General features: G+C 50.2%; 3 protein-coding genes across 7 annotated transcripts in view; 1 reads left to right on the top strand and 2 right to left on the bottom strand.

Annotated features, from left to right (window-relative positions):
• The window catches only part of LOC122371566 (ATP-binding cassette sub-family A member 2-like), a 54,153-nt gene extending 49,991 nt beyond the window's left edge, over positions 1-4,162 (bottom strand). Inside the window, exons 1-2 of the mRNA XM_043347985.1 lie at positions 4,011-4,162; positions 985-1,088 (exon numbers count right to left, since the gene is read on the bottom strand). Of these exons, the coding sequence (XP_043203920.1) occupies positions 985-1,053 (69 nt within the window). The 5' untranslated portion in view covers positions 1,054-1,088; positions 4,011-4,162. The remainder of the gene's footprint in view (positions 1-984; positions 1,089-4,010) is intronic.
• A 290-nt stretch (positions 4,163-4,452) lies between these two features.
• Positions 4,453-16,546, top strand: LOC122371565 (E3 ubiquitin-protein ligase NRDP1-like). Of its 5 annotated transcripts, none has more exons than XM_043347980.1 (9): positions 4,453-4,518; positions 5,539-5,640; positions 9,630-9,737; positions 10,112-10,254; positions 10,642-10,798; positions 11,091-11,222; positions 13,800-13,955; positions 14,214-14,307; positions 14,717-16,546. In XM_043347980.1, the coding sequence occupies exons 3-9, from the start codon at positions 9,648-9,650 to the stop codon at positions 14,917-14,919; spliced, it is 975 nt and encodes a 324-aa protein (XP_043203915.1). In that variant the 5' UTR covers positions 4,453-4,518; positions 5,539-5,640; positions 9,630-9,647; the 3' UTR covers positions 14,920-16,546. The 5 variants fall into 5 exon arrangements, with proteins under 5 accessions (XP_043203915.1, XP_043203917.1, XP_043203916.1 ...); XM_043347982.1 differs by having other exon boundaries at positions 4,469-4,489; XM_043347981.1 differs by having other exon boundaries at positions 4,474-4,529.
• A 251-nt stretch (positions 16,547-16,797) lies between these two features.
• Positions 16,798-25,796, bottom strand: LOC122371570 (transmembrane protease serine 9-like). The gene is made up of 9 exons (XM_043347991.1): positions 25,531-25,796; positions 22,878-23,016; positions 20,787-20,905; positions 19,680-20,387; positions 19,257-19,360; positions 18,809-18,964; positions 18,029-18,335; positions 17,524-17,647; positions 16,798-17,337 (listed from the first exon to the last, which is right to left on the bottom strand). Exons 1-9 carry the CDS (start codon positions 25,585-25,587, stop codon positions 17,282-17,284), a joined length of 1,770 nt encoding a protein of 589 aa, XP_043203926.1. The 5' UTR covers positions 25,588-25,796; the 3' UTR covers positions 16,798-17,281.
• Between the last annotated feature and the right edge of the window lie 464 nt (positions 25,797-26,260).

Raw genomic sequence — 26,260 nt, 5'->3', positions numbered from 1 at the left:
GGCACAGCCGTCGCCTCAGTGCCTCGGGCGGTGGCCCGTTCAAAGGGGCTCACAATGCGTATGGTGCCGTGGCTCTCAAACCAACACAGAACAGTGAAACGCACAGGCTCACTTTCCATATAAGGCGAACGGCTGATTCTGGCGCCGGGGCTTCATTCATGCTAAGGCGCCCAATCACAGCGCCGCATTTCATTTAGTGTCGGGCGCAAAAGCTACTATGCTCCGCCCCTCCATCACGTGACCCTGCCCTTACGTGGCCTCAGTCACGTGGTGTTTCCACTTCTTGGCGCATGGCGGCGCTAGTCTCGCAGGGGCGGTGGTAGCTTGCTCCCCCGCCGTCCGGGGGTGATGGGTAGCAAGTGCTGGTGACTGACCACCGTCCCATAGCAGCTGCCACTATGTTCAGCTCCAGCGGGAGGAACACGTCCGCTAAGAGCTATTCACTGTCTCCAGCGGGAGAAACACGCCCGCTGAGAATTACTGAGCAGTAATCACCACACATTTTGTATGTGGATCGCTCTTATATGTAAATACAAATACAATACAAATACTGTCTCCAGCGGGAGAAACGCGTCGGCTAAGAGCCGCTTATCGTCCGGAACACGTCCGCTATGTCACTGTCTCCAGCGGGGGAAACATTTCCGCAGAGAGCTACTCACCGGTTAGGTTACCGGTTTTCGTCTCCGACTTCGGACGGTTTAATTTCCAGTTCTCACCGGTTTTCGTCTCCGACTACGGACGGTTTAATTTCTTCTCACCGGTTTTCGTCTCCGACTACGGACGGTTTAATTTCCAACACTCACCGGTTTTCGTCTCCGACTACGGACGGTTTAATTTCCAACACTCACCGGTTTCCGTCTCCGACTACGGACGGTGATAATTTCCAGTACTCACCGGTTTTCGTCTCCGACTCCGGACGGTTTAATTTCCAACACTCACCGGTTTTCGTCTCCGACTACGGACGGATTTATTTCCAGTACTCACCGGTTTTCGTCTCCGGACGGTGACGTTTTTCCAGAGCAGCAGCCCCACTTGGGTGGCCGTGGACGCCATCGCGCCAGCCGCGTCACGGCGGCGTCACGAAGCGCCTGTGGGACCGTCACACAGCCGTCACGGAGGGCCCGAGGAACGTTGAAGAGCAGCCACGGACCGCCAGCCGCCGTTACACAGCCGTCACGGAGGGCTGTGGTACCGTACAAAACCGTCACGGAGCACCTACGTCACGGAACGTCACAAAACGCCTGCCACCGTCACAGAGCAGCCGCAGAGCACCCGTCGGTCCCGGAGCGACACCACTCGTACTTGCGCCCAGTGCGCCGCGAGGCCAACTGATAGTCGGTGTCGAGTCGCTGACACACGGATTGGGTGGTTGGGCGTCAGTGACGTCACATTGGAAACGCGCCGCGTTATCAGCAGAGTCAGACAGGGCACAAACACAGACACAAGTGGGTTCTAGTGGTTGTATGCAAACACACACAGATGGGCTGTAGATACACAAACAATGTAGCATCTAATTTACTACATTAGATATTAGATATAATTTACTATGTACCATGAAATAGTTTGCCGACGACGCGAAGCTGTACGCTTGCACTCGTCTTCCTAGCGATTCGGCCGCCTTACAAACGGATCTTACGTCCTTGTCACGATGGTCTGATTTATGGATGATGCCATTCAACCAGAAGAAGTGCACAGTGCTGCATCCAGGAACAAGAAATTGTGGAACTACTTATACACTGGGCAACACCTCCTTAGCCAGCACACGCCTTGAAAAGGATCTGGGAGTTCATGTGGACGCCGAACTGAAGTTCCGTGAACATGCAGCATCAGCAGCGGCAAAGGCAACTCAGCTCCTCGCAGTTATCAGGCGGTCGTTCTCCCTCATTAATGAGATCACCCTGCCTCTTCTCTTCAAGACTCTGGTTCGTCCGCACCTAGAATACGGCAACCTCGTGTGGGGACCGTTTAACAAAGCGGACCAGCGACTGATCGAGAGTGCAGCGCAGGGCAACCCGACTGGTTGAGAACATCCGTCACCAACCCTACGTGCAGCGGCTCCGAATGCTGAAGATGCCGGCTCACTCTACTACAGACGAGGTAGAGGAGACATGATATTCATGTACCAGCTGTTTCACGGAGGGCTCGATACCGACCCTGAAACGTTCTTCACGCTGGCCGATTGAGTTACTCGTGGGCATCCATACAAAGTCAGGAAATATCCGGCAACCTCGAGAGTGCGACGATCCTCGTTCTCTCTACGGGTCGTGAACAACTGGAACCGACTCCCGGCTGAGGTGGTCTGCGCCCCATCGATCAACTGCTTCAAGGCGAGGATGGATGCACACTGGTCCCACTTACGACACACCATTCCCGATTCCGATTGATCCTCGACAAGCCAAATACCAGGAGCTCGATGAGATCGGGTACGACAGGCTATAAGCCAATCCCGATACCGTAAGGACTCTCTCACTCTCACTCTCTCTTCTCTCTTCTCACTCTCTCTTCTCGCTCTCTCTTCTCTCTTCTCGCTCTCTCTTCTCTCTTCTCTCTTCTCGCTCTCTTCTCGCTCTCTCTTCTCATTCTCTCTTCTCGCTCTCTCTCATTCTCTCTTCTCGCTCTCTCTTCTCTCTTCTCACTCTTTCTTCTCTCTTCTCACTCTCTTCTTTCCCTCTTCTCTCTCTGTGCCTGCAATTATTTTTTGGCCTTGAAGGAGCCCGTAAGGTTCACTGTCACCAACACCACCAAAAATGATCACAGTGAAGGAATAGGGCCTGTTCCAGCGCCTCCAGTAGAAATTCTTGACTGGAGGCTCTACCAGAGGTTTCACTGGAGGCGCTGGAACGCAATCTGGAGATTTCTGGAGATTGGCATCACAGATACCAAAAGAATGATGATTGTTCTCTCTTGAAATGCAAAATTTGTTTTCAATTTTATTAAGAAAGATTAACAAAATTATAGCAATGAGATTTTCTTTGCATTCAAGTTGTAAAATAATCAGTCAAAAGTCCTTTGTTTACATTCGTGATTGTCACATGTGCGCCATAATTGTAGACCAGAGCCTCCAGAGAAATTTGGACCTCCCAACTCTCTGGAGGCTACTGGAGGTTTCTGGAGCTTTGGCGAGAGCTTTCTGGAGCTTTCTGGAGGCGCTGGAACGCTCTCTGGAGGTTTCTAGAGCTTTCTGGAGCCTTCTGGAGGTTTCTGGAGGCGCTGGAACAGACCCATAGGTAGGTACCCAACTACATTGTCTTGCTGAGGTCTTTGAAATCAAAATGAGATATTTTGACTTGGTGTTGGGTGAAGCTTGAGCATGGCTTATATGTATGTCAGTTTGAACATTGACAAAGTTGATCTAAGCTTAAAGGGACCCTCCCACCTTAACATTAGATTTGAGTTGAGATAGCCAAAATGGGGTCCCTGGCTTACAATTACCGGTTTCGGCACTCACAACATCGAGAAATGCCTTAAATCGGAAATATTGAATTTCAATATTGCAGCATTTTGATTCAGAGGGGCTAATGCATAGGAATACCCCTCTGAATGTGTGACGTCAGCGCAGATATCTAACGATTTTTAAATGTTTGACTAAAACGTTTTGTAGCACGCGGTGGTATATGCTGCTTTGCGCGCAACAAATGCCGCACTTTCAAATAAAGTCGCTAGGAACAGCGGAGATCCCAAAAAGTAAACAAAAGTAGAAGTCTAATATCTTGAAAACCGGTGAATATTTTTCGGTGAAATTTGGTAGATATTCGTTTTCGCTCTTTCTGAACCGAGCGACATCACTTTCATGCCAATTCATAAACTTTTTTGAAGGTGGGAGGGTCCCTTTAAGATCGGCCATCAAGATGATACCTACTGATATATGCGTGCCTAGGTATTTTTTAAACACAAAAGTTGCCCACTTAGGCCTTAGCCCACTGCCCACAGGTCACAGTTTTGCTGTTAGTTGCACAGCAAAAAGAAGGACCAACATTCAACGTCTATTCTATCGCCTAGCCCTACCCCACCTGCTGCCTGCTGGTGTTGTTGTTTGAGGGTTTTTAAAAAGCCTGGTTTTATCTTGAATTCAAAACAAATTAGAAATCAAGCTGCTCACGTCCATTCTTGTCCAAACGTCCGGCAACCGTCCGGTTCCGTATCAGTCGTTGCCATTTGTTGTTGTCCGCCGTTGTTGATGTTTCCTTAGATGATCATGTTCTATAGATGCTGCGAAATGCTGCAATTGGAATAATCAAACAAGTTGGCCATTGCAGATATTGCAGTTTTGCAAATGATCGAGGGATGAGCGGCACCCGAAAGGTTGTTTTCTTCTAAAGTATCGAAAATTAGTCCTATATACTTTGAAAGGATTGTCGATTTTTTTAAAAAGGGAAGATGAACGAATGCGCTTATTCAACAAGTGAACTGCAAGCGAAATAATAAAACAAGACATAAACGGTTGACCTACAAACCACTTTTGTCAACGCATTCAGACATTCAGACACATGAATATATCAAAATATTTTTCGAGAGAGGGTTGGCTGACAGTGAATTTTAATTATTTTCCATATACCTTTCAATTTGTCCTATTTGTATTCCTGTGTATTATCTGCTTATTTTGATCTGGTCGAATACCTGCCTAAGCATTTTTATTTTGCTTGGTCATAGTGACATAAGTGAATAATGAATTGTGCAATGTGCATGGTGGCTGGGCATATCAATGTCTATGTGGTTTCAGTTTCAGGTCCCAGTCCTGAGGTTGAGTTGTTTTTTTTCGTAATTTTAGCATATTGACAATCAACTGATCAGTTTGGCAAGCACCAGCACCTTTTTAACGAACACCTATGTTCAGGGTGTCATCTCTGACACCCTGGGCCCTGTTTCACCGGTGATAGCAGCACGCTGCTTTTACACGTGTCAAATTGGGTTTCCATGGAAACATCAACAGGCCCATTGCTCCAACACTACTACAAGTGTGACGTCAGCTCGCGCAATTTGATAGCAGCGTGGTAGCAGCATCCCGTGAAACACCACCCTGAACCATTTCAAAAACTGAGCTCTATTCTGTCTCTGTTCTTATATCAGCGTGCTGTCAGTTTTCCCCATATAAGGAAGTTATTGCTGGCGCTTCTTGGCCTATCGGATTCGTTGGTGACTTGGTCTAACGAATAAACCACTTGAATGCGACCAATGAGGGCCAAGAAGTAGCAGCATGCTCGCAGGCTGCTGACAAAGAAACGGGGGGCGAACATAGCTCTGGCTTTACGCCCACTGGGCACGTCTCGCACATGACACCCCTCACGTATACAAATAGTCAGACGCATGAGGAGCTCAACTTGAAATGTTTCTAAAGGCCTCTGACCAATCCAAAGTGTGTACTTTGTAAGTTGAGTTAAGTAAGTAAGTGAAGCATAACCAGAGTGATGCCTGCTATGGATGCCAGAATTTCTCTATTGCAGTGGGGCAGTTTAAATATTGATGTTGATTGTTGATACACATGATGACGATCATTGCTGATGACCACTGTGACTCACCTGTTCTTTCTGTCCCTTTCAGCTGAGTTCAAAGTTCAAGTGGCTGTGACAGGCAACTGTTCCCACCAGCCAGTAGTCGCCAATTAGTTACAACCATACCTACGAGCAGTCTTGCAAGTTGAAGGTATGTCCCAGCCTGCAAAGTATGGCAGTTTGGATGAGATCTGGTTCAATCTTACCAAATGCCGTAAATGTGAATTTACCACATTTGGTAACATTCAAAACTATTCAGCATTCATTTATTCATTCTTTCAGGCGAGATTTATGATCCTTCACACTATCAAAATAATTGGGCAAGATTAGCTTGGAGGCAAATAAAGAGATATCTTTGATATCAGTGCCGTAACATCCGGCCAGTGCTGCCAATTTTTTTTTTTTTTGCACTGGTGAGATTGGGCTCAGGGTGGGTGTGGGCTTGTTCAGCTGCTGTGGATCTGGTGCATTTGCAGAGCTGGCTTGGTAACTGACAGGCCTGGCAGACCAGACAAGATAGATGAGGAATATAAAAAACATTGCTGGAGCTTTGACTGTTGACATGTAATTCAGTGTGTTGTCTCTTCTAAATGAGTGTGCTGTAGTCAGGTTGGAATATGCCAGTGCTGGTGGTCTCATCAATCATGTGGGTCAGCCCTCGCTGTGACCCAGGCAGAGGTTAGCTGAAATCACTGGCACGCAGGTTAATTACTGAAACTGGCTCCCCAGTCAGATGCTAATGCTTAAATCACAAAGACGTATGTTCACGCCCCCTTCCGACTTCCGAGGCTTAGGGTGGCATGGGACGGGGGAGGGATGATACAGCCCGACTCATGTTTCCACGCTGTTGGCTGTATCCGGCAGCAAGTTTGCACTGTTACAACACGAAAGTCGAAACGTACTGCCTGGGCAGTTGAGGACACATTGTTGTTACCTGAAGCGAGGTGCCGGTCCCTCATTTAGCCGTTCATATTTTTATTTTTATAACTGGGGCATCACTAGATTGTATAGCCATTTAGCTAGATGGCAGCGTCGACACTATTGGGCATGGATTAGAGATTCCTGGATCGGCAACTCTCCGTCGGCGCCTTTGATGTAAGCGACCACGGCTGGCCATCTAGCGGCGGAGTGGTGAAGCTTGGTGAGATAGGACGGCGGAGGGTTGGGCGCTAAACCCTATCGTAAACTGCGGGCCAAGCTCAATCGAATTTAGGGATTGAACGGCTGGGTGCGGTGTGTTAAAACGAAGTTATGGTGTCGGAAACGTCCAGTAAGTCCATATTTGTCCTCAACAAAGTAATCGGAGCATTGGGGTAAGACATTTTGCCTCGGTAGAGGACATGCGTGTGCAGTCGCCAGGCTCTTATGCCGGCGTAAAATGCACTCATCGCCATCTTTTGAAAACACACTGTTCCATCTTTTCCATCCTCAGGATAGTCAAATCCTATTCCTCCACGCCTCAACCCCCTGATCCAGGCTGGACGGGCAACTTAATCCCATGCGGACAGCCGTCCACTGGAGCACACCCGTAGCCGGATGTAGTGAGTAGTGTGTGTGTGTGGGGGGGGGGGGGGGCTGATCGACCCGTGCATTCGGATGGGCTCAGCCCCGGTGACTCACTAGAGTGCCTGCCAAGACCAATGTCCCCCCCCCCCCCTAATTCCTATAATCGTTCCAGCTCTGAAATGGTCAGACCGAAAGTGCCTAACCCAACAAAACAAACAAAGCAACAAATCACTTCGCTAAAAAAAAAAAACAATCTCGGAGCCGCGATTTCGGCACTGACGGGCTCTTCTTACTTAGGCACGTCGAATGCTATATTCTTTGCTTAGTGGGTACTTAAGGTCAAATCGGGTGTTGACATTAGGTCAAGGTCAGATCAAAGTCACTTGGGTCAGGAAGTTGGTTGAAGGAGGCTGTATTGCATACCTTTTATTCGATTCAATAGGTCTTCCTGAGTCCAGTGATGACTTTCGCGACCCGCTAACTCGATTTGATAGGGAGTAATTGACGAAGAACTTTGATTACCTTGTTGACGTCACGCAAGGTTAAATAGATAATGCAAAAGTTAAACATCGTACCTCGCACGGAGCGTACATATAGTTACGATTTCATGCGATTCGCATGCGAGATACCTAGTCTTAGATCATTTTCGGCGCCAAAATAACAGTTTCCATAGTTCCCCGCACTGACTTAGAGGCTTATAATGGTGAGGTCCTGTGAATTCAATATATACAAGTGAAGAGGTCTTGGGAGCAGGGCTGCGGAGTCGGAGTCGGTCGAAGTCGACAGTCCTGACCGGAGCCGGAGCCGGAGTCGGAGTCGATTTTGCGAACCGGAGTCTAGCCGCCGAAAATCCACAGACTCCGCAGACCTGGCAAGGCTGCAGAGTCGGCGTCGAAGTTGAAGTCGGTCGGAGTCGACAGATCTGCCCGGAGTGGGAGTAGAAGTCGGAGTCGGAGTCATCGAAAATCCATCGACTCTGCACTTCTGCAGCCCTGCTAAGTTTCATCTTCAAGTGAAAATCGTCTGGCACTGAGGGCGTTGATAAGTTGCAGCATTGAACTATTTTAGGACCGTGCAGGACGGCAGAGGTTTACGTATGACGTCATAGGTCAGTGACCTGACATGACCTGAAAATGTGGTTGATGTCACAAGGTCCGGCTTGAATCAAAGGCCTGGTGTTCCAAGTTTCAGCTCTTTATCCCCAGCGCAATCCGATCAATCGCGAAAAAACCGTCAGGGTGGGGCGACGCCTGAGTGACCCGCCCCCCTCCCCGTCGGCCGGCGAGGGTTAAGATGTTGACGCTAAATGCTTATCAACACATAAAGATCATGAAAAACAGTGCCGTTATCCTTTATGAGTTGAACTTCGAAGATAAACTGCTCAAAAACCACCCAACCACCCCGTCCCATCATTGGAACGCATAGCCGCCAAACACCGGCGTCCTATCTGGAGTTGGCGCATGCGCACTGCGATATTTGGTCGCGAATCGAGGGAGAGTTGCCAATCCAGTAAATACTTCATCCATGCTATTGGGTTAACCATGTTACATCGCACAATAATCACGCTGGATGGATCGCCAGGGGCAGGTACTGAACATGGTTCTTGCATTGGCATCACCTGCTTTCCTCATGTGGTGCGTATTTTTTCGTTTCCATTTCCGTACTATGGAGATGGTAGGCATGCGGCTCATATTATTAACTGAGGTTAGTGCGGATTTAGACTGGTCTTTTTGTGTTCGATACGGATTTTGTTTTATCCCAGTCTGCTTAGGTGCGGATTTCTCGGCTCTGTTTGAAGGCTTGGTGCGGATTTTGAACTTGAGCCAGTACTCCCCGTTGACCTGCGAGCCATGCAGAGCAGCATGGGGTTACGGGGTATGTCCAGTGCCTGACTTTAACGACAGACATGGGCTCTCACTACTGGACGGGGAGTCCGGGGACCGGGAGTACTGTATCGATATTCATTTTTTCGTGTCGCGATATTCTTTCGGTGCCTGCAGTTGCTGCATGTCCGCTTTTTCGATCTCATGCCATATGCCTGCACTACTGTTCGCACACTTCAGAGCGACCGGGAATGCACGGTGCACTGAAGGGGGGGGGGGATCTTGAGGGCTCTACCTTCAAACTATGCTGCGTTTTCAGTTTGTTCATAGGCAATCGATAAGCAATCGGTTCAATGTCTCTGTTATAACTACTACCATGCAGTGTGACACTCTCGTCGACTACCAGCGGCACCTATACTTGTGAAAGTATAGACCTACACAAGTGTGCCCCATGCAGCTACGTGTGTGGGTCAATGACTTGCTGCTCTCGAACCTTCGAACCTTGTGCCATCAGGTTTAGAGAATGGTTCCATCCTGTCTACGAGTACTCGACCACCTGAAAGACGTCATGATATTCTGGACATTTGAAGTTACTGATTAAAATGCTTTATGTCTAGTACTACTGTACAAAGAAATGGTGATGAGGTATAATCAATTTGTGCATATGTTGCCTTGTGCTCATGCCCCTTTATTGTTCCAGCCACTCAGCAGCTAGGGAAATGGTATCATAAGCCCCCTGTCGCCCGCCCACCGACTTTGCCACGGGCACGCACCTCTACCACTCCGATAACGACTCCATTCATTGTTCCAGCCCCTCACAGCCTCAGTGATGGGTATCGACAGTAACCGATTCGAGGGGCCGGTGGATGAAGAGCTCATCTGTCCCATCTGTTCGTCGGTCCTCGAGGACCCCGTTCAGGTAGGACACCTGTAGAATCTGCAGGTCAGGACAAGGGAACAGGTCAACTGTTGATGGAAGCTTGGTCGGGAAATATGAAGTAAGAGTCATAGTCCATGTCGTGGAACTTCAATGCCTAGCTTCAATACTTCAATACTACAATTGCTGAGGTAGCATATTTTTTACTGTGAAGTTAACCTACCTGAGTATTTGCAAATTCTTTTTTAGCATTCTCATGCTAATTTTCATGGCTTATTGCCTATTGGGAAATTGTGTCAGGTATTGCTGAACAAATTACTTTTGAACCTTTTGGATTTCGTCGCCGCGGAATGGTTTTCGCCCACTGTGCCGCCTGCCCCCACCTCCCCTCTGACCCCCATGTCTCCCTCCCGCAGGCTCCGGCATGCGAGCACGCCTTCTGCCGGGGCTGCATCACCGAGTGGTTGTCACGGCAGCAGATTTGTCCCGTGGACCGGCAGGAGATCACGGCCGCCCAGCTGAAACCGGTGCCGCGCATACTGCGCAACCTGCTCGCCAGGTGAGACAAGCGTGGCGGTGTGACGCCATGCTGAGCGGTTGACTGTCATCTTTTGACCCCTGTTGAGCGGCTACCGCACTCTTAGGAGCGGCTGACAGCCTCTTTTTGACCACTGGTCGGCGGGAGGGTCGTCGGGCTGCCCTTTGATTCCTGCATGACGGGAGAGGGAGATGCTGATGGTCCGTAGCGATTAAGGGCTGAAGCTAGTAACTACCCAGTTGAACTGCCCAGAACACTGCCCAGAACTGAACTTAGTACCCTGAACTACCTGAAGTGCTGAACTGCCCATTCTTGGACCTTGGTAAACCGAGCTATGAGTCGTTCTCACGACGACTGACCCGTGCTAACCTGCTGTCCCCGCTGACTGATCTGATCTGTCTCCTCCAGGCTGCTGATCGTGTGCGACAACCAGCAGTACGGCTGTACGGTGGTCATCAACCTCGATCGGCTGGAGAGCCACCTCAAGGAGTGCGAACACAACCCCAAGCGGCCCGTCCAGTGCGAACAGGGCTGCGGCATGGTCGTGCCCATGGACGAGGTCAAGGTAGGAGACGACTCGGGGCAGGGGCGCGTGACGATTGATGAGTCGGTATGGATCACAGCAGTTAATCAAAGCTAAACGTGACTTGATGCGTGACTTCGTTGATGATTGCAGGTGACCTTTCCTTTGGCCACTCGTCTCACGACTGCATTTGACCTGATCCCGAATTTAATTACTAATGTCCTTAAGCGGTGACCTGGCTTACGATGACCTTTGATTTACCCTTAAACCTGATGTGTCATCTTATTTAACCCATAAACTCATCATTATTTGACCCTCGCCTCCACCCCACCAGGAGCACAACTGTGTGCGCGAGCTGCGGGCGCTTGTGGAGCGACAGAACGAGACAGTGGCCACCCTGCAGCAGGAGCTGGCCGACAACAAGTTTCAGATCGGCCAGCTCAACCGCGAGCTCAACCTCGTCAAGGTGGGACGCGCCGGGAGCACGGACGGGGACAGTTTTTTTTTTTTTACTATCCGCTCTTGCCGCTGTTTGATGTGGTATGTACAGCCCTCTGCAGACTGCGTGGTAGGTATTCTTTTTTCGACAAAACCGATAATAACTCAAAGGCTATGTTATCAGTCGGTCGGAACTCACTGCAAATAGATGCGCCATGCTCCACTCCTTCGATTAGGTCTATCAATAAACAAAATATACGCCTTGTGTGGCAACAAAATGCCAAAGTTTGTTTTGGGGGCAAATATAAACTTTTGGGTTTAGTTGCCGAACTAGATGAAAAATGAATACGGTGATGATGCCAATCTAAGGGGTGGGGTCTAGCGCGTCTTGCTGTTACGATTTCCGAATGACCGACAGCATAGTATTCCCGTTATTCTCATTTTTGTCGAAAAAAGAATACCTACCACGCAGTTTGCAGAGGGCTGTACATATCGTTGCAATTTCCAGTCTAGTGTGATGGTGGTGTGTTTTTGTGTTGTAGCGGTATCCATCCCCATATGCTACTGCTGTTCGTCTTGTGCTCTTTCAGTTTCCATTTCATGGTGTTTACGGAGCGAGCGAAGCGAGCGTAGTCTTTCCTTAGATTAACGGAAATTTCTGAGTATGAGCGGCCGGCCGGCCGGCCGGCCGGCCGGCCGGCCGGCCGTGGTCACGCTTTTGCGAGGCTTATATCTCAGCAACCACTTGACCGATTTACACGCGGTAATTTTTGTAGGGTAGCTTCATTCCTTCTACCAAGTATTGGACTATTCCTGATGCATGTGGGTGACCCCTTATGCACGTGCCACGTGCAAAACGAAGAGATGTCCGTTTTGTAATTGTTGCAATATCTCGGTAACTACTTGGCCGATTGCGCTGAAAGTTGGCATGTAGGTAGGCACCCACTAGGCACTGCATATCCATGTGCCAGAATTGGGGCGCTGCTGCACGTGCGCACGTGCAGGGGTCGTTTCCAGATCTCGAAAACGGCTCGACCGATTGCGCTCAAATTTGGTACACAGTTAGGGACCGGTTAGTAGGGTGCCGTGCACAAGTCAGTTGGGACCCACTCTGCACGTGCGCACGTGCAGGGTGCCGCTTCCAGATCTCGAGAACGGCTGGGCCGATTGTGCTGAAATTTGGCACATCGCTAGAGACCGGTTAGTAGGGTGCCGTGCACAAGTCAGTTGGGGGTACCCCTCGCAATCTCGCACGTGCAAGGCCCACCCTGTCGCTCGCTCCGTTAGTCGCCCCAAAAGGCGTTATACTGGTGTATGAGTTGCAGTCTCCAGAGATGATCTCCAGAGAGTGGTGATACTGTCTTTACGGAGCGAGCGAAGCGAGCGTAGTCTTTCCTTAGATTAACGGAAATTTCTGAGTATGAGCGGCCGGCCGGCCGTGGTCACGCTTTTGCGAGGCTTATATCTCAGCAACCACTTGACCGATTTACACGCGGTAATTTTTGTAGGGTAGCTTCATTCCTTCTACCAAGTATTGGACTATTCCTGATGCATGTGGGTGACCCCTTATGCACGTGCCACGTGCAAAACGAAGAGGTGTCCGTTTTGTAATTGTTGCAATATCTCGGTAACTACTTGGCCGATTGCGCTGAAAGTTGGCATGTAGGTAGGCACCCACTAGGTACTGCATATCCATGTGCCAGAGTTAGGGTGCTGCTGCACGTGCGCACGTGCAGGGGTCGTTTCCAGATCTCGAGAACGGCTCGACCGATTGCGCTCAAATTCGGTACACAGTTAGGGACCGGTTAGTAGGGTGCCGTCCACAAGTCAGTTGGGACCCATTTTGCACGTGCGCACGTGCAGGGTGCCGCTTCCAGATCTCGAGAACGGCTGGGCCGATTGTGCCCAAATTTGGCACGTCGGTAGAAACCGGTTAGTAGGGTGCCGTGCACAAGTCAGTTGGAGGTACCCCCTCACAATTTCGCACGTGCAATGCCCACCCTCTCGCTCGCTCCGTTAGTCGCCCCAAAAGGCGTTATACTGGTGTGTATTGTTGCAGTTCCATTGCTCAAGTTATTGTTGCGTGGGCCATTGCAGTCTCCCTGCCTGTGTTCTTGCTGTGCGGGCTGTTGCAGCTCCATGGCTAACTGTCTTCTGTTGTAGTCTACTCGTGGGTGTTTCTGTTTGTATGTGCTGTTCTGTACAGTAGCGGCGGAACACCCTCAATTAAGGGGGGCACTTCCGACTTTTGGTCCCATTCTTTCCCTGCAACGCCCATAGGGCTAATGTTAAATAATGTTAAAATGCCAAAATCAAAGGGGGGCACGGTGCCCCGGTGCCCTCCCCGTTCCGTCGCCTATGGTTCTGTAGTCTTCTGATCATCCCCTAATGTTTTTGCGGGACATTATTTGTCACGCAGTGCTCTTGTGATACTGATGTGTTGTTTCTCGTTGTGCTACTGTAGTGCACATCGTTACATATTTCTCCCATAGCGTTTCTGTTGTGTACGCCTACGCAATTTCCATTCCGCTTTGTTACCGTTACACTGTCTCTTTCCCTTTGTGGTGTTGCTGACACTGGGCCCTCCTCTCTCCCCGCTCGGCAGGAGTTTATGCACGCGATGCGTGGCAGCGACCCGCGTATGCGCACCCTGGCTGACCGTATGGAGCAGGACGAGGTGGTCCGGTGGTCGGCGTCCCTGCCACGCGCCCGGGTCACCCGCTGGGGAGGCATGATCTCCACACCAGACGCGGTCCTTAAGGTATGGAGCGGGTACTCGAGCGGAATAGTGGGTACTTCTTGCTGCTCTACGAGCTGTGATAAGCTACAGGCGGTCATGGACTGTTTGCAGTTGGGCTCTTCTCGGTTAATTGCGGCTGTGCTGGCTCAGAATTTAGTAGTGAATACAGCTTCAGCTCGCTGTGATGTAAAATTACATGACAGAAAAGCGTCTAAGTGGACATGTTTAATGGTATTTGTACGCACCACCTATGACTTATTTATGCCATCTATTATCCAGGTGGTGATCCAGCGGGCGCTGTGCGAGTCCGGCTCTCCGCCGCACATTATCGAGGACCTGATGGACAACTCGCACGAACGACGCTGGCCCACCGGTAAGACTATTTCGCCATATCCTCTCCAATATCTCGCTCTCTTACTTTTTTCTTTTTCCTTTCCTCTTCCTCTCCCTCCTAGCTCTCCTCCTCTCTGTTCCTTCATCTTCCTGCCCTCTCCCTCTCCCTCTTCCTATTCCCTTTCCTCTCCCTCTCACTCTTTCCCTTCCTATCTTTCCCCTCTCTGGATACTGTTGGAAGGGGATCGGCGACGAACGGCCTCAGACCGCTAGCGGTGCTCACTAAATGCCATTCATGGTGTACTATACTGCTGATGATGACATTTCGTTTATGACACCGAAGAGCATCATTCGCCTTTCTCGCCTGCAATACCGTCCAAGCCATCGTCCACCCATCCCCAGGAGATCCCCCTTCAGTACTAACCCACCATCTGTGTCTTCGGTTTCAGGTCTGTCTACACTGGAGACGCGCCAGGCGAACCGGCGTCACTACGAAAACTACGTGTGCCGCCGCATTCCCGGCAAGCAGGCCGTCATCGTGATGGCCTGCGAGAACCAGCACATGAACGAGGACATGATCCTCGAGCCCGGTCTGGTGCTCATCTTCGCGCACGGCGTGGAGACGGACGCCAACTTCCAGCCACCGGCCTGAGAGGGCCAAGAGCGAGCGGTCTGAAACGGCTCGGGCGAGCCGGTATGTGGTGATACATGCTGCCAAGGGACAGACGACCCGCTCGTGTGTGGACTGGTAAGTCGAGGGGCACTGCGGCGGGGAGGAGTCAGGACTCCAGTGGCGCTGGAGGTGGCCCTGTGACCGGCCAGGTGTCCAAAGGTAGAGCAGCTACTGGTGCCGGTCGGTGGTAGGGAAGGAGTGGCCAGTGCGATTGGTCAGTCTGGAACTCTGTCGACGAACTGTGGGCCACCACCGATATCGGTGTGGTACTCAACTGAGGGAGTCAAGAGGTCGGCATCTTAAGTCCCTACTGATAAACGAGTGTCGCCCGTCCCCGGTCTGCGGACTACTGAATATGGTCGAAACGCTGATCTGAGACCTCTCCAGCCGGAGGCCTGACAGACCGAGTGCACCGGTGATGGTCATTGTCGGGCGGCCGCTGGTCCTCTCTACACTACAGTAAAGGGCACTGTTGCGGGACTTATCATGCATGCTCTGTGCTTCCGGCTCCTAACGGCTAGATACAGCTGCTGGAGCCACCCCACTGCTGGTGTTAAGCTGCCCTGCTGGTGTTCCTGCGTTGAACTATCTCCCTTCTGATTTTGCCACCTGCCGTCGCCGTCCAAAGGCAGAGCCCGACCGGATCGCCTCTCTCTCTTGGACGCTATTCAGTCATTCTCACCGTGGATCTACCCCTCTGGGCCCCAACGTCAGGCACGTCAGGGCCACGTGGTTATAAATGTTGAACTGATGGTGAACTTACCGGCTACAACTGACCGCCTGTTAGAGTGGGGGGGGGGGGCAAACGGTATCAGGTGCATAATTGTGCTGTCTTAGTAACTGCCGCAGACTGGTTGTGTTAAATGTTCTAACGTCTGATGATGACGTCCTACTGACGCCACACCGTGTCGCCGTCGTAGTGAGTTGAGCTGCCAGGATCTGCGCTATTGTGTGACTGTGACGTCACACTATGTTAGTGAGCTGCGCTGTATTTGAGAGGCCGTTCGGTGTAACTGTCGGTGACGGTGCAGCCAGGGTCGGTCGGCTAGGTGTCCGGGCAACCAGGTCCAGCTATCACAGCCTTCTAGGGTGGGATAGAGGTGAAGTCGCTGCCTGAAGGCCTGCCTAGCCGCTGTATGTCCACTCAGACCGTCTAACACCCTGGACACCCAGTACACCCTCCGGCCGGGTCTGGTCGCACCGCGCCGCGCTGTAAGGTCTTCCCTTCTGTGATATATTGATCTGAGAGAGAGCAGCTATCGCCGCTGTGCAGGGGTGCCGGCCGGCTCGCACTGTTCACATTCCTGAGCGGTCGGCCCGGCTCGGCGGCGAGCCCGAGTGTCTGGTCTTGGGGGGTGAAACTGTGACAGTATGAGGCGGGATCATGCGACTGTGGAAGGGGTCCTGTGAATGTGGAAGGGGCCCGTGCATGTGAAAGATGTACTGTGACTGGCAGAGTTCATGTGACCGTCTGTAAATGAGGTGTACTATGATTGAATGACTCGAGCGCTCCGTAAGTTTTATCGCAGTTCCGCTGTTGTATCATTTTTGTTTGTTGCCTTTTTATGATCATTTCATGTGCGAATAAATGACAATATGTTTTAAATGTAAGCGTATTGTTATTCGGTTATCCCTCTTCACAGAACGTCACAGTATTGCATTGTATGAACGTTTGCTGTTCATCCTCTACAAAGGATAGAGCAGCGCAGTGGATTGGTCTAGGAGTTTTTATTTAGGGGGGGGGGGGGGCGGATGGGTGAACAATTTGTTTTTGGTGGTGGATGGCGGTCTTGAGAAAAACACCCGATGATGTATGTGAGAGGTCGGTCGCATGTCGTTGATGTCATAATCCATTTTACGGTTTTGTATATTTTATTTCACATCGACATTGACGTATGTCAATATGGAAATGTCCAGCTTAGCTTCGGTCGATCCGGACATCCTGTACGCCTGCCAAAGCAGCACTAATACGAACCATGAAATGCTATAATTTACGGATTAAGGCCACTATTCCTACTACGTAATGCCATTGCCCTACCGGCAAACATCGTAAGGCAGCTAAGCAGTGAACCTTGAGGATCCCACAGCTCACTCTAAGGGCAGGAGCTTTGAGCTCGTGCATTGTTTCCTATCACCATGGCATGAGCACATTGCATGCTGCAATGCTCGCTAAACTGAGCACGCGAACTGGATGGTATACTGAGACCAATACGATCCGAAAATAGGCGAGGTCAGCTGTCCATAAACTACGCTGGACAGTTAGACAGTCAGTACGATTGCTGGCCACGGCTATCAAGATTCAAGGTGATACGGTCTCTGGATCTGGGTGGGTGTCGCTCTGTTATTCCAGAGCTCTGCCGACATTACCGGCGTTTGCTTCGATCCAGTCTTGGAACTCTGGAAGGGGAGCACATTACTAGTCAACACGAGGAAGGTGCGCTACAGAGTCAACTGACACCGACCTTTAGGTGGAGCGGCACAGTTGAACAGCAAACGTCGGAAAAGTATCGACCATCAATTATCATAATGCTAAAAAGAGCATAATTACTGAATGAATGAAACCTTGTGTTCGCCACCACTAACCTGAGACGCGGGCGTAAACTCCCGGGTAGCCGGCCTCTGCGCAGCCCTTTCCGAAGCTGACCACTCCGGCCAGGGTGAACACTTCCTCCCTGGACTTCATCATCATCGGACCGCCGCTGTCACCCTGTGGGGAGAACATCAAGCTACCAGTCAGAACAGGAGAGACATCTGATGCTTTTGTTGTTAGCCTAGGAAGCGCACGGCACGATCAGCAGAACGGGGAGATGTCGGTCTCTCCTGAACCTGTGGACGGGTCAGCGGGCGGCCGCTCGAACAGGAGAAGGAGGTCCGGTCTCCGGCTCTTTTAGTGTCACTGGTTCAACCATCTGTCACCATGTATGACGCGTATTGAGAACGTCAGCCGAAGCCGACCCTCGATCATTCATCAAGCTAATCTACGTAGATTTCGCTCGAGCTTCATTTTACACGAAAATCATACCCAGGCCGAGGAGTCATAACATTTTTGCTTTGCAATTCCCGTCATTTCCCCATCCCTACTCCTTACCTGACAGGTATCCTTTCCGCCAGCCTCCAGTCCTGCGCAGATCATCTGATCGGTCACCGTCAGACCGAGAGACTCATAGTTGGACACACACTTATCATTATCCACCACCGGAACATGCACATAGTGCACCACTGGCGGCCGCTCGGGGCTGCCGGCGCGCTTCACGCCCCACCCGGCCAGCACGGCCGTCCGGTCCGGGAAACAGGCCGAGCTGGTACGGCTGCCGGAGCACGGCGTCTCCGGCAGGCAGATCGGGCGAACCCGGCCGTCCTCGGCGTCAAACAGCGGCTGCAGAGACTCCTCCAGTCTGGGGGTGGAAGAGGGGTGGTGTTAGAGACAGGGGTACAGCGACTGTAGAGTGTAGAGACTCCTCCAGTCTGGGAAAAACGGCAATGTGTGGTGTTAGAGACAGGGTACAGCAGCTGTGGAGACTAATCCAGCCTGAGAAAAAACAGCAGTGTGGGGTGAGGTACAGCGGTACGCGAACTGATTAAGTCTCGGACAACGGTAAAATGTGTTTTTCTTCAGAAAATACACAAATACCCAATCATAAATATGAGCACCCATCAAAAGCCACGGTTAAACACGCTAGTAAAGACAATAACGGCATATCTATACCTTTCTATGGTACAACATTTTCAACAGAAAGATGTGATCTATCTATATCTATGTGAAGTCATCTATATGAATCTATATGAAGTCATATATGTTACTGCTGACCATATTTTTTATTAGATCGACAAGCTGTTCTGTCGCTGTTTTTGCGACACGTTCACTCACTCGAGCAGTGACATATCGTTGTTGAGCGTGCTGCTGCTGTACCCTGGGTGCACAATGATCCGCTTGACCTTGAACTCGATCTCCTCCGGGTCAGTCGAGGTCGTGTGCTTCCGGATCAGCACCACCGTGGAGACTGCCGGCCTCGGCTTGCCACGTCTGCCGGAAAATATTCGTAAAATGCCAGCGCATTCCTCAACGATGAAATGCACGATACGATAACATTGCGTTATAAAGCAAAGAAACAATTGTCCGCGCATCACAGCAACGGAGAAATGAGCAATATTACCTCCGAAAAACACCCTTAAATCGTCTTACCATTCCCACTCTGTGATGGATCTAAAATAAACGACTGTGACAAATCGATGCATTCACTATCAACGCATTTCACTATCATGCATAGCGATAGTGAAGTGCGTTATGGAGGCGCATAAAGGTAGATGACATTTACCTGGTCGTGCAGTGAGCTGCAGTCAGGATGAACTTGTGGTTGATGATGCTGCCGCCGCAAGAAGGCTTCCTGAATTTGCTCCTGAATGGACTCGCCAATCCCACCTGAGAAGACACAAATGGTAATGTAAGCATATTGCATATAGGGAATTGGCAGCTGAAAAAATAATATAATATTGCTGAAACTCTTCTGATAATTACGAAAAATAAAAAGGATTCGCTGACTTTTGGCGTAAGAAGTCGGGAAAATACCCGATTGCAGCAACCGCATGCGTGCGGATGCCTCATCGTTCGATAAGTTTCGTCGGTGCCAATATTGAATCTGTATACGAAGCCACATTTCTGTATAAACAACGCACATTCAAACAAAGCGAGCTAAATGCGACACTTACCCAAGCGACTGTATTTATGTAAGCGTACTTACGATCCAGGGGAACTCTCCCTTCTTGGCCTCAGCACCTCCCACAATCCTGGTGCTGTACTTGTTTCGGCCGCAGATTGAGTTCAGGTCGGCCGACGCTGCCGGCGCCTCTGTAGTAGTGCCCGCGGCAGCGGCAGCGGCAGCAGCAGCGGCGGCAGCGGCGGCAGCGGCGGCTGCTGTGGCAGCATCCGTCCCCTCCGCCGGTGCTGGCTTCTCGGTTGTAGTAGTGGTGGTGGTGGTCGTCGTGGTGGTCGTCGTGGTGAGCCACCAGGCGTTGACAGTCGTCCCCTCCGGCTCAGTCGACGCTTGGGTTGTCGACTGAGTTGGCGTCTGGGTGGTTGTAGACTGAGTGGTAGACTGAGTGGTCGTAGACTGGGTCGTAGACTGAGTGGTTGTTGTGGTGGACTGTGTTGTGGACTGCGTTGTGGACTGAGTCGTCGCCGGCGTCACAGGACTGGCCGCCGCCGGCTGCGACTCTCCGCCGGTCGCGGCGTCTCCGTCGCGCGCGGCGGTGACGGAGCACCGAAGTCGCCCGGTGCCGGTGCGCGCGCTGCGCAGCTCCAGGACGATCGACTCACTGACGCCCAGGTCGGGCGCCACGCTGCCGGCGTCGACGATCAGCCGTCGAGAGTCGGAGGGACGCAGCACTACGTAGTCGTTACGTGACAGGCTGAAGTCGTCACAGCGCAGCTGAAGCCGACCGGTCCCGGACTGTTGGGAGACAGGGTAGAACGGTTAGAGCGCGGTTAGAGAGGGGGGAGGAGATGAAAGAACTTAATTCTGGACTCTCAAGTCGTAACAGAGGAGAATAGCTCAACGAAAAAGAGACTAGGAGAGACAGATAAATATAAAGATTAAAGAGGAAGAGAAAAAACAGATGCCGAGACAAACAAGCGCTATAGGATCCTGTGAACGTGCTGAACATAAGAAAGCAATAATTTAGATAGCGGTAATTCAAAAAGTGATTTTGCGATCCACACTGAAACCCTGTAAGCCGAATGACAGTCACTTGTACTGAGAAGCAAAGCAGTATGTTTTTATATTGTATTGAAAACCAATGGAAAATAGCAAAAATGCAGTCACGACCGAAGACGCCATGTGGGTACTTACATTGCTAACTTTGAAAAGCCACGTGACCCAGGTGTTGGGCGGGTACTGTTCGGGGTAGTTGGGCGACTCCAGGGTGGCAGTGACGCCGTCTCTGAGCTCGTACCGGCCCGGTCCAGACACTGCAGTAGAAGGGGGCAGCACGGGTTAGCCATCTGGTTAGTCATCGCACAGATCATTCAATTGGTAAGTCATCGCAACGGCCAGCTATCCTGCTAGAGCCCTAGAATTACTGATAGATCACTGTTGACATAATTATAACATAGGATTTTTTCGCGATGTAAGGAATACCTTGAGATTGTCATACATCTATCGATCCTGTGCTCTTCCCCAGCTATATCTAATGGTGTTCAACCTTTTTACATTATCACAAAAGCAAGCGCCACAGACTCGTAATGCATCGATACACCAGTTTTATCTTTTGGTTTTTTCATGTGAAATTTAATTGTCTTCCAACCCCACGCCAACCAGAAGAATCATTCTTGTATATTTCTGCCACGGATTTAATTTTCGGTTCCGACTGTTATTGATCTGATTGCTGTTGCAATCTTCCTCCCTCTAGTGCTACTGTAGTGTGTACTGTGTAGGTACTGTTGCAGTCTTCATATTTCGGTGCTATTGTCATGTGTTCTGTTGCAGTCTCCATATTTTGGTGCGACTGTCTTGTATACCGTCGCAGTCTCCATGCCATGGTGCTACTGTTAAGTGCACTGTTGCAGTCTCCATACTGTGGTGCTAGCGGTGTGTGTACTGTTGCAGTCTCCATATATTGGTGCTTCTGTCGTGTGTACTGTTGCAGTCTTCATATATTGGTGCTTCTGTCGTGTGTTCTGTTGCAGTCTCCATATATTTGTGCTTCTGTCGTGTGTACTGTTGCAGTCTTCATATATTGGTGCTTCTGTCGTGTGTACTGTTGCAGTCTCCATATATTGGTGCTTCTGTCGTGTGTTCTGTTGCAGTCTCCATATATTGGTGCTTCTGTCGTGTGTTCTGTTGCAGTCTTCATATATTGGTGCTTCTGTCGTGTGTTCTGTTGCAGTCTCCATATATTGGTGCTTCTGTCGTGTGTACTGTTGCAGTCTTCATATATTGGTGCTTCTGTCGTGTGTTAGCTGTTGCAGTCTCTATATATTGGTGCTTCTGTCGTGTGTACTGTTGCAGTCTCCATATATTGGTGCTTCTGTCGTGTGTTCTGTTGTAGTCTCCATATATTGGTGCTTCTGTCGTGTGTTCTGTTGCAGTCTCCATATATTGGTGCTTCTGTCGTGTGTTCTGTTGCAGTCTCCATATATTGGTGCTTCTGTCGTGTGTTCTGTTGCACTCTCCATATATTGGTGCTTCTGTCGTGTGTTCTGTTACAGTCTCCATATATTGGTGCTTCTGTCGTGTGTTCTGTTGCAGTCTCCATATATTGGTGCTTCTGTCGTGTGTACTGTTGCAGTCTCCATATATTGGTGCTTCTGTCGTGTGTTCTGTTGCAGTCTCCATATATTGGTGCTTCTGTCGTGTGTACTGTTGCAGTCACCATATATTGGTGCTTCTGTCGTGTGTACTGTTGCAGTCTCCATATATTGGTGCTTCTGTCGTGTGTACTGTTGCAGTCTCCATATATTGGTGCTTCTGTCGTGTGTTCTGTTGCAGTCTCCATATATTGGTGCTTCTGTCGTGTGTGCTGTTGCAGTCTCCATGCCGTAGTGCTGCTGCTGTGTGCACTATTGCAGTCTCCATCACGTGGTTTCACTGCTGTGTGTAGTGTGTACTGTAGCAGGCATGTCGTAGTGCTACCGTAGTGTCAACTGTAACAGTCTCCATAGTTTGGTGCTACTGTAGTGTGCACTGTAGCAGTCTCCATATTTTGGTGCTACTGTAGTGTGCACTGTAGCAGTCTCCATATTTTGGTGCTACTGTAGTGTGCACTGTAGCAGTCTCCATATTTTGGTGTTTCTGTAGTGTGCACTATTGCAGTCTCCATATCATGGTGTTACTGTTGTGTGCTGTTGAAGTTTATACGATGATACTACTGGTGTGTGCAATATTACAGTCTCTATCCCCTGGCGTGTCATCTTTTTACGAACGCTGGTTGCTGAGTCTCACCGGTGGCATCCTGGCTGACTTGCTGAAGCGGCAGCTGCGGCAGCATGAAGTAGGTGACCCAGTCTCTGACCCCTCCACGGACCCCGGGTGCAGCGCGCAGACCGAGCAGCCGGCCCTGCGCCGACAGCTGGCCTTGTGCCTGGAACAGATAACAGGGACGGTGAGAGAGGGAGAGAGAGAGAGAGAGAGAGAGAGAGAGAGAGAGAGAGAGAGAGAGAGAGAGAGAGAGAGAGAGAGAGAGAGAGAGAGAGAGGAAAAGAGAAGGAGATATAGAGAAAGATAGGCATTGTAGGTGGCTTAGCTGATTGGTTACAAGATAACAGTCTAGCATGCGCACTGACAGATCAGAACTGGCAAAAATGAACCTACTTACGAGTACTTACGAATGTAAATTATGTGTTCTACTAATCTACATGAGATCACAGCTGCTGCCTTGACGAACTGTCCCCTGTGACCTCCTTCATGTTCTGGATTTAATTCAGCATCTAAGAATGCATGTATGTTTTTTATGCATCCTAAATTCCTGGGTTGACGGCAGGTTATCAACATGTATACAGCCGGAAATTTCTTGTCGCACACAAGCTCTACCGCACTACACGAATGCCACCCGTCAGGCCACCTGACCAGGCTCAGTGCCCCTAGTCATCATCCCACCGGCACTGAGCATTGTTCATCCACAAAAACGACCGATTAGCCCGAGACAGGCAGGTTTGCTGCCGCTGCCGGTTGGCGTGTTTCCGTGCAGAGTTAATCTGAAAACCGACACGTCGCTCCGGCAGGATGAGTGCAGCCTAAGCCAATGGTGAAAACAGAAAATATCGCTAATGCAAAGAGCCGTGTGCACCCGCCGGTGAAACCGTCATTTCTTGGAAGCGATAAAACGTGGGAGTAAATATAGCCCGACTTGACGGTAGAGTGATTCTACCCATCAGTTCAGAATGACATTGGTAGCTTCAATATAAAAAGTCATGACGGCAGAACAGGCTTGCTCCGCAAAAGATGTGATTTTTCTCGGTGATGTGTTCACCAAAATGTGCCTCTGAACAGCTGATAGGCATCGTTAAGCAGCTTAGTGATCAGGCGGGGATGCTTCTAATAAATATCGAAAGAGCAAAAACTATAGATAACGGTAATAAAATGAGCCTAACGGGAAGAAGACAAAAAATAAGGTAGCGAATTGCAGATCATCTCCGTGCACATAGTTTCAAGTATTTGCAAGTATTTTATCATACATAGGTTTCTTCTGAAAAATGACGATTTCAAGGACCAGCTTGCAAAGCAACTGAGTTCTATAGGAAAGAATAACTTTTGCGTGAGTTTTGAACGGAACAAAATGTTTATCCTGTTCTTCTCAGTTAAAAATAACATACGAAGGCATGATACAACTGGATCTTGGCGAAAACACCCATACCTATGAGTGATTTGTATGCATGGAAATAATATGAAATGAGAAATAAGATGAAAATATTGGGAGGTCAGATCACATTTACAATTCCCAAAAATATGAAAATGTCGATGTCTCCGACGCTTCCATTATATAACCTAACAAGACCAATGGTTTTTCCCTGTAAAAAAGTAGCGGTCAGATTATGATAAACCGCATAGTGCTCCAATAAAAATGCTCGCACACATACCAGGAGATTGATCTTGGGGTCGGAAGCTGACCAATTAGGTTGACGTATGCAAGCTATACCTACTTCAGATACGATTTAGATTGTGCAGTTAGGGGAAAAGGCGCTAATACGGTGATAGTGAGGAGCTAATCTCCTATTTGAATTCATGAAACCGCCAGCAATTCACTTTGAGAGAATCTTGAGATCATTGGCTGTTGAACTCGACTTGCTATAAAGGCGAATATCTGAATATTGGCAATAGCAGCATCACAAATGCCATTTGAGGCTCAAGCTGAGCTGGCTTGTCAATAATACTTCAGATGGACCATCGTCATAACTTCATCAACTTCATCAGCACCATTGTTTTATCTAAGACGACAGAAAAGCCTCATTGGATGTGGTAAGATCTCAGATGGGGTTTTATCAGCACTTCATCTGAATAACAAGTGAAATCTAGAATAGGTCAGCTGTGTAACATGACGTGGATTAACATCATAGCCTGGCATAATAAGTGAACAGTAGGACCTCACATTGACGTAGAGCTTCTAACCTAGCCTAGGCTTGCGAGAGGACTTTACCTAGGCTTGCAAGAGGACCCCAGGTTTGCAAGAGGACCTCACCTAAACTTTGAAAAGGACCTCACCTAGGCTTGCAAGAGGACCCCACCTAGGCTTACAAGGGGACCACACCTATGCTCGCAAGGGGACCACACCTAGGTTCGCAAGAGGACCTCACCTAGATTTGCAAAAATCTGACCTAGCTTGCAAGGGGAACCCACCTAACCTTGCAAAAGGACCTCACATAGACCTCACGTGGATGCATTAGGATCTCACCCCGAGCAGCACCGTGACCTCGCCCAGATCAGCACCAGAACCTCACCCAGATCAGCACCGGGACCTCACCCACATCAGCACCGTGACCTCACCCAGATCAGCACCGTGACCTTACCCCGAGCAGCAGTGGGACCTCATCCAGATCAGCACCAGAACCTCAACCAGACCAACACCGTGACCTCACCCGTGCCAGCACCGTGACCTCACCTGTGCCAGCAGCAGCAGCAGCAGCGCCAGCGCCGCAGGCAGAGTCGATGACGTCATTGTTGCCTACAGCTGTCCGCGGCTGTGGACGGCTCAGCGCCTTGTGACCGACTGGCAGTGCGGGAGGCGGCCGGCGGCGACCTGATCTCCCCGAGCCGGGCTCCCCGGCTGACGCGCTCGGCCAATTCCGGCGACCGTCGGCCGGCCGGCCGGCCCCCCAGAGGTCGGAGACCGCCGACCGCGACCGCCGCCGGAGCCGGCCCCCGGCCGACGCACCGGTCAATGTATGCGGCGTCAGCGGCGCCCAGGGGCCGGTCCGCCCAGACTCTGCGGCCAGGAGGATTGCGAGGTCTGCTGGAGGCCGGACGCGGGTGTCATTGCACTTCTGGAAACGGGGCCGCCGCGGCGGATACCTGGCCGAGCATATGCATGCGTTTCAACCTGTTCTCGAGACAGAGCGCAGTCGATTAGCATTGATTTCTCCATGGAAATGAATCGCTCATGATGGACTGGCGGTTTCAACACTCGTTGCTGCAACGTTTCAGGCGATAATGCTGTCTTAGCACCGCCGTGCAATAGTTAATCATACGTTGAGAACAGAAATGCAACAGTGAGCTTATACACTTGCCGATAGTTCTGGAAAAGCAGCGCAATGCCTCAGAACTGGCTCAAATTGTGTTAGCAAACACATTCCAAACTGTTTGCAAATGGTGCCACACCGGATGCCAGGGCG

Source organism: Amphibalanus amphitrite, unplaced genomic scaffold (assembly GCF_019059575.1).
Source record: "Amphibalanus amphitrite isolate SeventyFive unplaced genomic scaffold, NRLGWU_Aamphi_draft 001259F_arrow, whole genome shotgun sequence".
NCBI lineage: Eukaryota > Metazoa > Arthropoda > Thecostraca > Balanomorpha > Balanidae > Amphibalanus > Amphibalanus amphitrite.
This window is presented reverse-complemented; position numbering and strand designations above follow the sequence as displayed.